The 16,685-nt window shown below is 36.6% G+C and overlaps 1 protein-coding gene across 1 annotated transcript in view; it reads left to right on the top strand.

The window, feature by feature from the left end:
• The window catches only part of FAM227B (family with sequence similarity 227 member B), a 22,866-nt gene extending 8,341 nt beyond the window's left edge, over positions 1 to 14,525 (top strand). Inside the window, exons 2-4 of the mRNA XM_026045812.1 lie at positions 11,271 to 11,339; positions 13,939 to 14,057; positions 14,352 to 14,525. Coding sequence (XP_025901597.1) covers positions 11,271 to 11,339; positions 13,939 to 14,057; positions 14,352 to 14,525 — 362 coding nt within the window. The remainder of the gene's footprint in view (positions 1 to 11,270; positions 11,340 to 13,938; positions 14,058 to 14,351) is intronic.
• Positions 14,526 to 16,685: the final 2,160 nt, after the last annotated feature.

The following is a 16,685-nucleotide window of genomic DNA, read 5'->3' as shown; positions in this document are numbered from 1 at the left end:
TTCCTGCCCCACCCTTCTAAAAGATACATACACTCTCCCTGTTCAGTTTTGAGAAACACCCCCAGGGCATCCTTTTTATTTGAATTGATTTTCTGGTTGTTTATCTTTTTCAATCTGGTCATGAAAAGCCCATCTGGTTCCTATTTTAATCAGTATTCCTATGGGAGCAACATCATATTATAGAGGGCTAACAATGCTAAAATAATAATCTGTAATGATGCAACTTCTGGTAATTTAAAACTGTTTTATCCACTGTTTGTAGAAGTGTGTTAATGATGTAGGCCAACTGATCTCTTCTCAGATTAAACTCACCCTGGCTCTTAATAACAGAGAAATATCTGACATCCACATAGGCAAACTCTACAAACTATCAGAAATTACTGTTTTTGTTTTAAAGTGTGAGCATTCCACTAATAGTCGTGGAAAATAAAGCATTCTTGTCAACAAAGGGTTTGGGCAAAGCAATCACAGCTAGGTTACACGCAGGCTTTTTCTGCATTTTCTTTGATGCAATCCTGCATCTAGAGGTGATGAGGTTGGGTYGGGAGGATCTGTCTTGTTTTTCTTTACTTTATTAGTTTATTCACTACTTGGCCTGTCTGGTAAGACTACCAGAAAGTGACAATGGTTACTTTATTCCAAGAGTAATAATTTAATTACTAGGCTCTGTTTACTAATTGCTAAGCTTCTCTGTATCTTTACATAAGTTGCCAATTGTTTTCTACGTTTCTTGTCTTGATTCCAGAAACCAGAAATGGGAGAGACTGCTATTCTAACTAGTGCCTACATACCTGCTTTCATCAGTTAAACAAACCYGAAACACAGAGCTCTGCAATTTTCACAGTAGATCTGCAGTAGTCCTTCAGCAAAGCAGCAGACTGATACCTTATGTGACAGGGCTCAGTTCCTTTCATGTTAGCCTCATTGCGTTGTCAGGTACTTCAAAGCATATCTGCTCTGATGCCCTTTCCAAGCTGGWCTTCCGTTATATGGCAGGAGAATTGAAGAAGCTCTCCTCCAGACTTCCCCATTCTCCTTCAGACATGGCTTTGGGAAGTGGGACAATTTACTCTTTATTGAGAAAAAAGCTGAGTAGACAGAGTAGTCTGCAGAGCTTAGAACTCTCTCTTTACTATAGACCTCTACTATATGCCTTAGGTACTCAAGTTAATGCTAGAAAGGTTCATTYTGCTGGGGAAATTCTGTTTACAGGTGATTTAGGCAAAATATTCTTCACTTTAGACACTAAACTGCCTAGTTCTTCTGYACTCTTTTGACCTGATGCTTATTCCTATCAGACATGGATGCATTTCAGTGGTAGATGAATGTATTGCTATGTACTACACACAAAAGTACTTTGAACTCTCATCATATTTACAGAGCTCTTATTTCTCTGCCAGATATTATAAATAATTTTAAGAAATACTTTGTTTGGGAAAAAAACAGCTATAGAATTGAAAAGAATGGAAAGATTAAAGGTTCTTTTAAATGTTACTTTGGCAAACTGGCTTTTATTATTTGGTCGACTGTTATTCTCTTTTTGACACTATATAATTTCAAATATTTCAGCTGTGTTTTATAAACTGTTCTCATCTTTTAAGTGTTCCATTTTGGAAGCATTTTCATGAGTCAAAAATGTCTTTACTCCCATTGAAGAAAGGAGGGGGGGAGTCRCTTTCTGTCTGCTTGAGCTTGTTGGATTTCCCTGGTAGCCAATTTCATGCTATTGGTCTGCAAGGAGATTGCAACCTGGGACGTAATTTGAGTTATAGCTGGTGTGTTTTGGCTAATGTCTCAGGTATTGAAATTATACCCTGAATGCAAACCAAATTTGTCTTTCAAGATCCTTGGTTTAATTTTTGTAACTTGGTTTAACTTTTTWATTTGTGTAGATTTTCCAAGGCTACGAAATGAGACAGTTAATAGAGTTAAATAAATTTATGAGTTCAATTCAGCTCCTTGCAGCTGCTTTGAGAATGAGAACAGSCACTTAGTGAGTATCTCCCTCCTTGCTGGCTTAGCTTTCTAGTAGACTTAWGTCATCATATGTCACTCTTTTTTGTGCTGTATACTAAGGAATACATGCATGTCCACACAGATTGCTATGTGCTTATGTTTAGGAATGGTATGTTGTGTTGTTCACACAGGTCTGTCCTAGATTTCAGTACAAAAACAGAGCTCTTCTTGCCAACTCTTCACAGAAAGCCTTTCCTATCCTCACTCCCTAACCCTCTGTAAAAATCATTAGCTCCACCTTCTGTTTGGAAGACACTGCTGGCTGGTTTGTGGAAGGCAGTTCAGTTTTGCTTTTGCTGGAGACACAGCTGCATCACCAGAATTGTTTATTCAGGATGTGCAGTGCCAGTCTCGAGTTTTGCTGAATAAATGAGTGAATAAGATGCAGAGAGATGGAAAAGAAACAGAAACAGATCTTGGGTATGAATGCACTATTTCTAGAATATATTTCCTCAAGGCTGAGAAAAGTGCATCAGTTTTTCTTTACAATAGTACTTTATGTTTAGAATGAATAATCACAAAATAAATAATTCAAAAGAATTCTTGAATAAAAAAAAAGAATGCATTTCTCTTGTTATTATTTCCCCACAGCTGTTGCAAGGTCTATAAATTTTATTAAATTTGTAATGTTTTTATTAAYATAATATAAAATTATATAAAATATAAACTTTGTATATGTTGAGTTACATAATATAATGTATGAATTTAGCTATACCTTAGAAAGTATATTCCTCACTTTTAACAATGAGCAAACAATTTGAAAATCAGTGGCGTAGTAGAGCCTTTACTATTTAACTTTCTGTAGTTAGAAATAATYAGTTTTCTTCCATTTTCCCACTACMGGTAAGATGATACTGGATCATATCTTTCCTTCCGTTCTGGAGCAGAGAGCCCACCTGACTTCAATGATTCTGCTTGAAAACTGATGGYGTGATAAAGCCACTCTATTTAACATGCAATATTATAAGATAAGGATAAGAATATTAAGAGCAGCTTTATTGTACAAAATGAAAGCAGATAAATTATCTCTGCTTTATCAGAGCTTTACACATTCTAGAAACAGATGCCTTTTCAAATCGATACAGAATTCCTAGATACTAACTTTTCAAGCAATAACAGCTGTCAGAAATCAATCCCTTTTGATTAACTACGCTAGGCCAGCTATATCTTAAAATTAAACTGTTGCAGAATAAGTTTCTAAAATGAATGCACTGTTTTTGTCCTTGCCCTAGGAGACTCAAATGAGTAGAAAATTTGTTACATATTTTACTGCGTATTTTATGCATTTAAAAAGTTAAATATTTTGTAACTTATTTTCTTTTATCTTTTTACAGCATGGCAAATTACTTAAGCCTGCTATGAATCCAGTCTGTTGTATGGATAAATTATTGTCTGGATAAATTATTCTGTCACTTTCATTAAGAGATGAGTTAGGAGACAAATAYAGTGTTTTGTTTTTTGTTTTTCTTTTTTTAAATTACAAACAGATAAGCCTGTATACTAAATATTTAGAGATACAATTTCAAATTGTAGGAAAATATCTGAGGTTGTAGAGCTGCTAGATCCTCTCCCACATGCCTGCATACACATGCAATTCCTTGCATGGCTGCACCTGTTGAAGCTTTTTGCTATTCTGAGCATACATTTGTGTGTGTGGAAACTAGCCTGCTTTTTAAATGGAGATATGTTTCCAGTACTTTCTGCACTGTATTCAGAGCCTCAGCATGGTGCTTTGCTGGCCATGTTTAAAAAAGTAGTCAGTCATTTTTTCCCTCTCACTGCTTTACACTAATTCTTTACTAAAAGTTTGGGGAAATTTGAATGGTTTAACCCATATGTTGATGTAGAGATAGGAAGCAAAGCTAAAATGTTTGTGTATTCATATCCCTCAATTTAGCCATTAATTTAATTAATCAAAATAGCTCTCCACAGCGTGGGAGACTGAAAGTAAAATGCAGTTTTACATACTTACACCTGCAAAAATGATGATCTGTGGTTTATTGTCCGTSTTTGGGAATATTACAGTTCCAACTTTCCACTCAGCCTGGAAGCAGACACAAAGAGCGTGTTCCACTTGGGTGCTGAAACTGGAAAAAGTGAGAAAAGTTAAAGGGTCTGCTTTAATCCAGTGCACTTCGCAGCAATGGTTAGTATGGAAGAGCAAAAGGAACAAATGATCTTTCCATAGTATCAATCCAGCAGTTAACGATTTATTCATTTTCTATTCATGCTGCTCATGGTTCACTATTCTTTTCCCACTGGGCATCTGATTTTCAAGGTAACTGCTGCTCTGTTTTGTCTTTTCTCACATGGAGGTTGGTTCAAACCATAGTGGAAATCTCTTCCTTTCCTATGGAAATAGGACTGACGTATAGCAGGCACTGACTTCTTTGGRGGAGCTTGTTAGGGATCTGACACAAAGTGTCTAGAGTTTATTAGCCTCATTAGCAGGTGTCCCCAGTTTACCAGTGAGAAGTAGAAATCAATTCAGTCYGTAACAAAGGTTAAGTTCAATTCAAAAAAAAACGTTCATGGCTTATTTTAGTCAGCCTAGAGTAAACTATTTTTTCTCTCAGATGCTACAACCTACAGTGCTTTCTTTGGCTGCAAGAAACTATTTGCATTGGAAGCAGAGATTATAATTCTATTAAACTAGAAACAACTGCCTTGAAGCCAATGAATATGACATTGGTAGATTTGTGCAGAAGGATCTTGGTTAGGTCTAACGTGAAACTATTTGTGACACGTTACAGTAATTAATGATAATCTTCATAGTATGCATTTTAAGTTAAAGTAATGAAAAATAATAGATTTTTAAAGGGTTAAATGCTTTCCCTTAAGCCGGGATAAAACAGCAGAGTAAAAGTTAATATAATGCAAGTCATGCATGACAGCAATGGAGGAAACTCAGAGTTCATTTTAAGTTTCTACATATTAAGCATCKACTAAAATAAACAGGAGCTGCAGATGAAGTATTGCAGGACCCACTTAGAGCTTAATCATTACTAATCATAGACATGAGATGCTTGGGCTCCTCTTAACTGAGGACAATTGAGGATTCAAAGTGTGGGTCAAAATGGCACCTGGATTGTCATATGTTTCTAGAAGATGTCAGTTTAGCTCTAAATATGTCCTATGCAACGTGGTTAAGTAATCAGCTCAAGCAGTTTGCTCATATGGCCCTTGCTGTATGTACCACTGATTTATAAGGCCATTTTCTAAATTGGCTCTTTGTAATATAAGGTATTTTCAACAAATTCCTCTGAAAATTTATTGTAGCAAATGTGATATTGTTTCCAGCTGTTTCCATCCAGAACTAATATTAAGTCCTGGAGGATAGGAGGCAACTAGCTCACTTTCCCTATCAGACTTTGACACTAACTCGTGGGAATTCATGATTTTCAAAATGTAACTCAGATTGAAGTTGGAAAAGATAGTCACATATCTCAACCAGCAGCAGATGTCAGGGCCAGGCACTGTTTCAGTTATTACCTAGCACTGCAAAAACAGGAAAAAATATTCTGGAGGCCAGTCGTGACATTCCATCTTTCTGGGTGGCCTGCTTGGCCCCTCTCAAACTGGGCCAGTATTACTCGACACTTGTAAATTATTCTGCTAACACCAGAAAGTGTCATTGCTTCCCTTTAGGCATTAAGATATTGGTGAGAAAAAATATTGGTAAGATGCTAAGTGAGAAAGATAATATCCGAGTCRATACAAGGATTTTTTTTTTGTTCCTTACTGTTAGTGCCATATTTTGTTAGGGCCTAGCACGGTTGAGTGACAGGTTTCCGTGCTGTGTCCTATTTGTGCAGGTGAGCTAATGGATAAGGTGCTGTCAAAGTAACGCGTCCTGAAAGAAATGGAACTCCTAAAACTGTCACTTGGTCACCAGAGGCAGTTGATTCAAAGCACTTCAGACTAACAACAAACTTTACATGTCCTGCTGCTTTTGGGGCGATGAAAAAACCAACCCCTGTAGGCAACTTAGAGATTTTGCAGTGCTGCATTTCAGTASGGAGCAAGGAGCATGCCTGGCACGTTAGGTGGTACAGTATCAGTGATATTAGTACACAAATACAGCTGAAGCTTCTAAATGTTTGTTTGAAAACAAAAGAAAAAAACAAAAAAACAGTATTCCTAATACATTAAAGCCAACAAGAACAGCATGATTTAATTAATCTGAGGAAGAGAAAAATGAAATGCCGCTCTACTACTTTATAAAAGCTACTACATTATAAAAGCTGCTCCCAAGAAAGGCTTCTTTAAGTGCATTGCATACTCACRTGCTCTGAAGTTTTGCTCATGTGCAGGCACACAAGAGGGTATAAACAAAAGCAATTCCTTGAAAGCTAATGATTATCATAATAGTTCTGTTTTTTTGCAAATACTTAAAATATTGCATGCATTCAGTTAGGGATGGTAGAAATTACAGTCCTGCCTGTGACTTCATGACTAGCTCAGGACCATCTATACAACATGYTTCCGAATAAACCCCAAGCTAATTATGGAAATCAGACTTCTTTATATACTGAAATAGTCAATGGTTCTTCAATATCGTTATGTTGATTCATCTTGTATTTAAATGAACCCGTAAGACACTTTAAAACCTTCTGCTGCTACAGCTTTTGTTCTCAGGTCACTAATCCAGTATTTCTCTCTTGTAGGTTGGAAGTGGATTAGAGAAAATACTTCATATAAATAAAAACTGAAAAAAAAATCAATTAAGGAAAAAATGTGGAAAAAGGGAATAAATGCTTCTAGTGGTGGAAACAATATTGGTAGCTGTCRAAATAGAGTTTGGCAGTAGAACTAGCAGCAAAAGGATATTATATTGTTGCAATTGGGTTTGACTAGAACGTTATATATTTTTTGAGTATTATTTGATTGACACACCAGTTCAAAGGTCTATCAGTAAGCTGTGTACTAGGCAGCCTGTGGAGCATCGTGTATGTCAATTTACGAGCAATGGAAATGTTTGTCACTCGTTATATTGCATTTTTCATGTTGATGTAATCATTTATTCTTTAATTTTCCTAGACAGAATTTTGAATGCACACAAGTTTGCTTAAAAAAATGCCTGCATAATTCTAATAATTATAAACAGAGAACTGTTTCTGCTGGGGAGATGTATATATGTATTTGTCCTGGAAAGTAGATGTGGATTGGAGCTGGTTTACTCTTCTGATTGAGTTTATTTGCTTTTTCTGCCTCTTTTGTTCACACTAGGGCTACTGAGCATAAAAAGTAAATAGCTGCAGAATGACAACATCTCAGAGTAAATCACTACTGAGAAAAGCTATTTACTTTAAACTTCAATCTATTTGCTTGTTTAAGGACTGAATTAAGTGGGATGCACTTGCTCATTTTAAGGACTGAGATAAGTGCACTTGAACTCTTAACTGTTGCACATCTTGGTTTACAGACAGGCTCATTTGTAAAAGATACTACTGTAACTGCTAGTACCTAATTGTGAGATCTTTTGCTGCTGGACTTTTGCAGTGAAAATGTGGGGAAAATAGATGAATTTSAAATACTGGATGCTATAAATGTTGTTAAATCATCTCTCAGAGAAGTGTGATGTAACACGGAATGCTTGACTAAATTGGTATTATGTAGTTAGTATTTTATTATTATATAAGTTTTGGTTATAAGAGTTTGAAAATAGTAAATCTAAAAGACGTTGTCCAGTAGTTTGGGAAAATCAGGAAAATTTTCTGTTCTTCCTGTGGTATCCTGTGATAAGACCTTTTGGGAAGAGATTTCTGCTTGCAAGTTATTTTAATATACAAAAATCTTCAGCTGCCTATGACAAGTTTTATGTAAGTGCTTTAATATTTCCTAGCTTTAAATGAAGTGAGACTAACAGAACATCAAACGACACTAAAAAGCAGAGGTACAGCATTAAGTTAAGCACCAGCAGACAATGTAGATGCTACATTTTAGACAGCATCTAAGTTAATCAGTCAGTGGGAAGATCTGTGGAGGGCTATTAAATGCAGAGTGTGCAGCTGTGGCTCCCAGACCACCAGTTTCATGTGGCTAGGAGAGRACTCTGTGGCTCTATCCCTGTGCACTTGCCATCCTCTTAAAACCTCTCTATGCATCTATTATTAGTCAGAGGTGGAAATAGGATAATGCCCGAGGTATACCTTTAGTGTGACCAAGTAAAGCTATTTTTGCATTTTTACTTTACAATAGGAAAGAAGCAGATAAGTCTTATTTTATCCTTTAAGAGAAGTAAGATTCTCAAGTATAATGTGGCAGATGCAGYATTTCGCTTGTAAACCTTTTGGGTCACTAGCCTCAATATGGTTTTTGCCTTTAAAGATTTCTCATCTGATGATAAGCTGAAAACCTAACGTACACGTTGTATATTTAAATAAGAAGGAACAGATAGCAAATCAGTCATTTTTCAGTCTTTGAAAAGACTAATTTTTAAATTCTCTAATTCCATTCTTACCTATAGCCATGCTGGAAAGATATATTTTCCCTTCTTTTTTCCTAAAGCTTTTGAGAGAATTCCCAGTAAGTGTCAACTGATGGCTGTCAAAGTTGTTCTCTTGTATTGCTGCTGGAATTTATGAAGTCCTGATTTTTGTTGTAGGTACACAGCGTTTACCTTATGAGAACTTACACCATTTTACACGACAAATGTGTTCTGTGTTGTCAGCACAARAAGGAGGCAAATGCTTTATGTGTAAATAAATAATAAATGAGAAGTTTTGAAATTCTTACATTCTTAAGCTTGTTCAAAAGTGGGTATATGGTCACAATTGGACTAAATCTGTAGTGAGTTTAGAGAGCTTAGAGATTTGGAATCTGAAGTAAGTTTAGAGAGCTTTGAAAAGTATTACAGTGCTCCAAAAACTGCACAGCTCCCATAATTATCTTCATTAACATAACATCTGTATCTAGTTTAGAAAACTTAACTACATTAAAATATTTTGGCATTTTATTTAAGTGATTATAAGAATGGCAAACGTTAGAGGTGCATATATTAAAGCAAGAGGCAGTTATAATATGTTTGTACAAAACTAACTCTYGTGCGGTAACTTTGAAATACAACTTTATCTGCATTTTGATGACTGGAGTAGGCTACAGAAAGTAGAGATGTCTCATACTCATGAAAGCCAGCAAGGACAAGAAAATTAAAGCAAAGATGTGTTCTTTTATTGTCAGCCATTGTAAGCTGTGTTGGAAGCCCTAAATCGAGCAATCCATAGAAAGTCACTGGCRTTGATGTCATTGGCTAAACACAGTTAATTGCAGAATGAGCCCGATTTTACTTTTTTTTGGTAAAACACCTGAACCTGAATTCAATATGGGTTCTACCCAGACAAAATATGAGTTGACGTCAGTGGAAGTTTTGTCTGTGTAAGGTCTTAATTATCCAGRCTTTTGGAAAGTGAAATAATAAAGTTGTAGCAAGAYTGAAGTAACAGTAAGAACCTTAGTGACTAGCTTTTAATGACAGCATCAAGGCTTAATATCGTTCAGCTGATTCAGAATTAAAATATGATTCAGAATTTCTTTCAAATAGATCAAAGCTTCTGAATTTTTCATTGTTTRTGAAAGGCTAGAAGTATAAGTTTTTAGGTACAGTATTATGGTTATATATTAGTAAATGCAACAATATGTCAGACCCAAAAGTTCTTCAAATAAATATCTGCCACCGTTAATTTCATCGCCTAGGCTAACAAGATTTAGTTGTATAGGACGATGAAAAACCAGTCACTGTGATGTTACTATCAGCAGTAAATGCATCAAATGTATATGTTTTCTTATGCCTATGACTTAACATAATGAGGAATCCATACGATAATTTTGTAAAGATGTAACTTACTCCTGAATGTCTCTTTTACTTTTCTTCTTTGTTTTCTCACTTCCTCCTCCTTCCACTCCACTTCTTTCCCCTTGTCAGGATCTGAGTCCTGCTGAAGAGAACGCGCTAATTCCTTAGCAGTAAGGGAGAAATCAGATAAAACGAAAGCCTGCAAGACTTTGCTTTGTAGGATGACATGTTGTAAAAATACAACTGTATTCTGGAAAGTGACTGTAGAGATGGCATCTTGGGAGTGAGTGGGGGAAGATTATGTTTATTATCTGTTAATGACTTCCAGATCAAGTTTGCTTGGTTTCCAAGTTAAAAAAAAATACCCTTTTTTTAACTGCCTGCTCTGCAGACTCAATTTGGGATTTAAAAATCAAGCTGTGCTAATTCTAATCCAAGTATTATTGTCAGCAATAAAAAGGTTCTGCAGGATACTTTGTGCCTTTAGTTAAATTGTTCTTCAGTGGACTGTAAATTAATGTTAATTCTGTTGCTGAGAAGACTGTCAAAATCAGGATTTTTCTAGTTCTTATTATTTTTGATTAACTCTTCCTTACTATTTATATACTTGTATCTGTTTAAGTGATTTCTGGACCTACTTACTGTGAAGAAATGTGAAAGGCAGAGGAAGAAACCTCAGGGCTGTAATTTTTGCATTGTTCTTGAGCAGTGATGAGTGAGGTCAGGAGAATGGAGAGAGGTCATGAGAAGTCCTGTTGACGCACTGACCGTGTTGTTGAATTAAAATTTCTCAGGGATTTGAATATCTAGTGGTCATGCATTTGCACAAGTCAGAAAATTTTGTAGGAATATTTTAATTAAACCAAATGATGTAATTTGGAAAACAGGTCAATTTTCAGAAGTACCAGTCCTTCTTTAGATCCAATTGTAATCATAACATTATCAAAGACAGRGCCAACAAATCAGGAGATACTCAGATTCCTTTAAATGTGGCTTCTAACAGTGCTCCATCACCACATAGGAGAGTCCCACTGCGCTTGGTGGTTTCAGTAAGGGGAAAAAAATATTAGTACCCTTCTCTCTTTGCAATTTCGGAAGGCTATTCAGTGATTCAYGTTTTTTGCAGATCTTGTCAATAAAATCCTCATTACTGCCTTGTCAGGCCACAGGGATGGGCCATATTCTGAGACGTGASTTTTCCGCTGCTGTTCTCACAGGGTCCAGCTGGGTGACCTGCCACCTTTCCCTAGCTAGAGGCTCTYCTAGCCTGTGACTAGGTCCCTGAGATCCTTTGGGGATCAAAGTAGCAGGAGAAAGTGTTTTTTTTCTTCAACAGCATTGTCCCTTTTTTTCCCCTCTTGCAACCCCTTGATGATAGTAGACCTTCCTTGGCTTCATCTTATTAGTTACTAATCCTGTTGGGCTCTGACAACATTGTTTTGTCTTTCTTTCTTTCCAGGGGGAACTCTACTCCATGGCATGAGCGCACCAGAAAGACTTGCGATCACTCCTGATTTTATTCAGCAAGGTAACTTGTGTCCTCAGCACCCTATTGCCTGTCTTCTCTGTTCCTGGCCAGGGTGTTTCCTCCTCAGAAACACCCTGCACTAGTGAAATCTGAATATAGTAATAGCTACATGTTATGGATCAGTCCTTCGCACCCTTCCCTACCTGCTTGCTGCTGCACTTTTCCATGAAAGGATTTTTATTTRTGCCTGTCACTTGTGCAAGCAGTGTGCAAGATCTTCTTGTGGGACACAGCAGTTATTCCCAACAGTGTGTCTTTGAACACAAGCTCCTGAGCAAGGTTAGATTGTATTTTTATTTAAGTCAGGAAATTCATTGATCCATTTTCCCCTCTAAATTCACATCTTAGAGATATAGTATTTTTATCCAAATCGGTTGTTAGAAAGTCTTGAGCTGCGTCTGTGAAGCCTAAAGCAGAAACATCCAACGATGTCTGTTAGCTTCTAATGCCAAGGCATCAGAGAGTACAGATGCCTCTGCTGAGGGGCTGAAACGATGGACCATAGCCAAGATTGCTGAGACAATAAAGATGATTTTCATCCTTGGTGATCAGGCATGTTCCAGGAGAGCCACAGCAGTCATGTGGGAATATAATGGCTGCAGTTCACATCTCTGCAGCGCTGCTGGTTGAAGCTCCATTCACAGTCTTAGGAAGCTCTGTGCTTGAATACAGTGCCTCATTTGCACTCTGTCAATTGTTATTTTGCTAAGAGAACTCTCAGACACACTTCAAAATCATTAGCAGGCTTATAGAGGGGAGCACTGCCTCCATCCCCAGAGAGACTCTAGAAATGTTGAAGTAGAAACACCAAAGTGTTCCACTGTTTTTACAGCGATATTGCCCGTGTGTATGTTTGTCCATGCCTCTTTCCCTTTTGTACTTCGTTTTTTTTTAAACAAATTTCTCTTAAATGCRTCTGAAATTGAGGAGACCTGAGTATCTGCATGGCTGTGCACATGGCATAGCTTGAAAATGGTGCATGAACCTACATAAGCTGTGTTTATTGCTAAGGGAGAACAAGAAGTCCCAAGAAACAGACTCGTGCAGTACCATGAGGCAGCGCATCTCAGTATTACATAGACTTTCTTGCAATTAGTAGTCTGGCTTTTTTTTAGGAGTTCAAATTAAGTTAACTAATCTAGGAGTGCTGGGAACTTCTTTTTCCCCTTTTGCTGATTTTCAGTAGTCTGGAGCCWGACGCTGGCACATTCTGCTTGCGAGCGTATAAATTGTTGTGAAGGTCTTTGGAATAACTGGCATTGCAGCAACCCGTTTTTGAAATGGTGTTTGTGTCSTGATAGCAGAACTTGGGGAAGTTACCTCAGCTTGGGTTTCATGGCAGTTCTTTGTCCTCTGCTCATCTATTTTGTGCACTGAGACGTTATGTTCAAACAGAGTTTTTTTGTTTTTTTTTTTTTTTCTTTTTTGAAAGAAACTTCTTCACTTTGTGGTTGTTCTTATTCAGTGAGGTTATTTCTTGTTTTAGGGGCTTTTGTATTTCTTTAAGGCAAATGAGGCATGTTAGTGGTTATTTGTAATTCTTTTTTTGTTCAGTGGATTTCCTGTTATGCAAAAATGTAAAGCTTTTCTCCCTGCTGTTCCAAACTTTTGTTTTCCTGTGTTGATAGTTTTGTACATCTGTGTCTGCTTTATAACCTGTGGCTAAGATGTGCTTGCCCAGCTAGGATCTGGCTTTGTCTACATGGATGCCTAGCAATTTACTGTAAAACTACAACTCAAGCTAGAACTCATTTTTCGCTTGTTTGTTTCAAAACATCCAAGAAGGCAGCAGCTTTAACGGCTTTCCTGAATGTATATTATGGTACCGAAGATCTATTTAAAAAATTCATTGTGTCATTCTTGCATATTCCATTTGTTCTGTAATTGTCTTACTCATTTCTTATTGCAACATAGAATTGCCCGCAAGAGGAGCTTTGCAGAACGTAAGGTTTGCACTTGGGCAACGTGTATGTGTGTGCTATGGAATGGGTAATGGTTCTGTGTGGTGCACAGACAAAATCACCTCATCCTGCTTCCTCTGCAGGCTGCACAATGTGGAATCCTCCTGTCCCTCTGACTTACAGCTTCTTATTTTTAATAAGTAGGCAGGGATGGGGAACTCCAAGTCTTGTGAGCCCAGCTATTTGTTATTTCGTACTGTCTGCCACCTTGGGACTCTGTAATTATTTATACTCTTATTGAAATGGCTGAGATAGTGAAGTTATCTGTGTGTTATTCCTGGTATTAGTAAGATGCTTTCTACTTCCCAAAGAATCAACAGATCGGTATGTTCCCTATAATGTAGTTTAATATTCTAAGCTAAAGAACATGGATTAAATAGTCTTCTTAGCACCATTTTTCATCAACTGATTCATCATGTATAGTGCAATGTCTTTGCAAAAGGTTTTATCTGGAAGCTTTCATGGGGGAGTGTGTTTTAATGTACTAAGCAAGTTTGGCTTATTAACATTTCCCTGAAAGTGCCTTGCTCAGAATGTGTTCCTGCATTACGAAGAATATGCTGCATTAAGAAGAATAGAAAGCCTCCAAAACCCACATTGTCAATAAGTGAYGTGTATGATCTTTATATGTTTGTTAGTACAGAACATGAGTTGCGAAGATCTACTTGAAGATGTAAAACATATGGCAGATGGAGAAATAAGTGAAGATAGTGAACTTACAAATGACGTGCCAAAGGAATCAGAAACAGTAGAAGAGGTAACACATTCAAAAGAGCTTTGTTTTTGTAAACATTTATGAACTGCATTACAAAATTAACTCTACTGACTGAAATTACCTATATAGTMGCAACATGTAGGGGGCATCCTCCTTTTGCCTATATCACTAGTATATAATGTAATACTTCTTATTAAAACAGAGAATTTTTTCAACAAGACATTGTCAGCAGAAAAAMCTGTTAATATGTATGCAGAAGTTCCTATTCTTTTCTGTTTTTATTTGCAGACAGTTAGATAATAATATGCTTTGCTGATTTTTCTTTCATTTTTACAGTCCTGTTACATCGGCCCAGATCCAGAATGCAGGCGTGTGCTCTTCAGACTTGGTGGGCAAAGTCCTTTGGTCTCCTATTACCTGAAAATGCACGAAATACCCAATGCTGCATCATATTCCTTGACTTGCAAGATTAATCGTACGGAAGTTTACGAACTGCCATATCCTTTTTAACCCTCATGTTGTGTTTATGAATTTTTCTTCTAAACTTTTTTTGTCTAGATGGTTTAAATCAGCTGGGGTGGGGAGGAGAAGAATGTATTACTGAAGTCTCACTCATATTTTTTATTTCCTTCTTCTGTTATGATCACAATAGTTGGGACAGTTTTCTCTTTTCTAGACCGAGACAGACCACAGTAATGCAGACAATCTCAGCAAGTGGTTTACCCAAAGAGCAAAACTTAGAAACACAGAGAAAAGATTTGGTAGGTCCTTCATCTTGCTATCCYATAAGCTGACATATGATTTAAAATGCCGGAAATAAAACCACACTTCAGTTTGTTACTTCATTTTTTCCCATTAGATATTTGCAAAATGGTGCTGAATGAGAAACATAAATCAAACCTCCCAAAATTTAATGAAACTTCTATCATACCTGAAATCTAGCTTGAATATTGACTTGGTTCTATTGCAGCACCAAACTGTATTCTTAGAATCCAAGAATCTATAAATCTTAAGGAAGTTTAGAGTCTGATCCAAGTTTGGATATATTTCTGTTTGGCATTTATCAGAATGAAGGGAAGCTTTATCTCTTGTGTAGCACAGGTATATTCAGAACTTTGTGGCTGCATCTTAAACCAATGAGTTTCGGAAGTGAAGATTTGCTAAATAATTCTGTTCTTTTACTAATGGATATAATTTTTTTCATACCTAAACTATTTTGGTGAGTTGGAGGAAGATTGTTTGAGATCCCCTCAAACATTTTCTTTTAGGAATCTTCGAAATCACAATTTTCTGTATAGTAGAGGAAAAGCAATTTTCCATTGCTTTTCAGTGTATTGCATTTCTGGTAGAATATTTCACTATCGGGAAACTGCAGCTTTCTTAAAAGAATGCTGATGAATCTCAGCAGCTTTTGTTAACAGAGCAACTCCTATTGCTTCAGTGTTTTAGAAGTCAAATTCTGTATTATGCTAATTGAAATTAAGTTCACTGGCTTCACCAAGTCTTACATCATATAAAAGACTGGAAAACTCTTTTTCCCCCACACTTTCAGTGTGGTATTTTTATATTTATCCAATTCTTTTTATGAACTTCACAAGGAGAAATTTTAAAACCTGCCATTAGCTTGACTAGTGGGATAAAAAGAAAATTTTTGACTTCTTGGGAAACCAATTGTAAATTTCTCAGCAGACTTTAGGTGACTCTCTGCATTCAGAGCAGAGTTCTGTCAAATCAATTGTGTCCACTTCTTTATGGATTTATTGAGAACAAAAATTTCCACACCATTCTCCCTTTACTGTGACCACAATGGGCAGTCATAATTTGTCCATTTATGTAAAAAGAATAAATTAGCAAATTAACCACCATAAACTGTTAGTATATCCACTTTTGCTGACATGTTTATTGTAATTTGTAATATGCGTGATGGTGATTTTCAAAAATGTTCCATTTCTTTTCTAAGAGTCTGAATTATACATTCATGAATCACAGAGAGCTAGACTGTAATAAAACTTAAAAGTTGGAAATGTTGCATAGCACTCCTCTATGTCATCCTTAAAAAAAGGGATGTTGAAACTTTTTATAGGTTGATTAAAAGCCCAAAACCTTCTATTCATTTTACAGTTAAAAGAGAACAAGATGGGTGCTCTTTCCTGCCTTCACATAATGAGCATAAGGCAGTTCATGAGCACATGCCATGAAAAGCCTAGAGAAAACTAAAAAATGGACAAATACCTAAATTTCCATGCAGCACTGAGAGCAATGCCCAACACAGAACATATAAAATACATGCAGAGCTTTGAAGAATTAGAATATTTTTGCTCTGTGGTTTTAAGTGGCATGTATTTGAAAAGAAAAGGAACTTATCTCCCAGAAACACATCTAGGAATTAAAGTTGGCCCCTAATGAACAGACAAAGGAAGTAAAAGCAGAAGCCTTTCAAGCTGAAAAAGCAGAGTGCAAAATATCATCCCTCTTACAAAATTTCCTGAAAATAGGCTTCCCAAATGTCAATTCTGGAAACACAAGAACTATGCAAGCAAGGCCAGTAGTCGGCACTTTCAAAAATAAATAAAAACATCAGGCAACAACTCTGTGCTAATTGTATTTAAGAAATAAAAGGCCACCTACATAGAAAGCAAAAATCTCATTAGTGGAGCTGGAGCAGATCGT

This window comes from Nothoprocta perdicaria, unplaced genomic scaffold (genome assembly GCF_003342845.1).
Source record: "Nothoprocta perdicaria isolate Ctin4 unplaced genomic scaffold, notPer1 scaffold_41, whole genome shotgun sequence".
NCBI classification, from domain to species: domain Eukaryota; kingdom Metazoa; phylum Chordata; class Aves; order Tinamiformes; family Tinamidae; genus Nothoprocta; species Nothoprocta perdicaria.
This window is presented reverse-complemented; position numbering and strand designations above follow the sequence as displayed.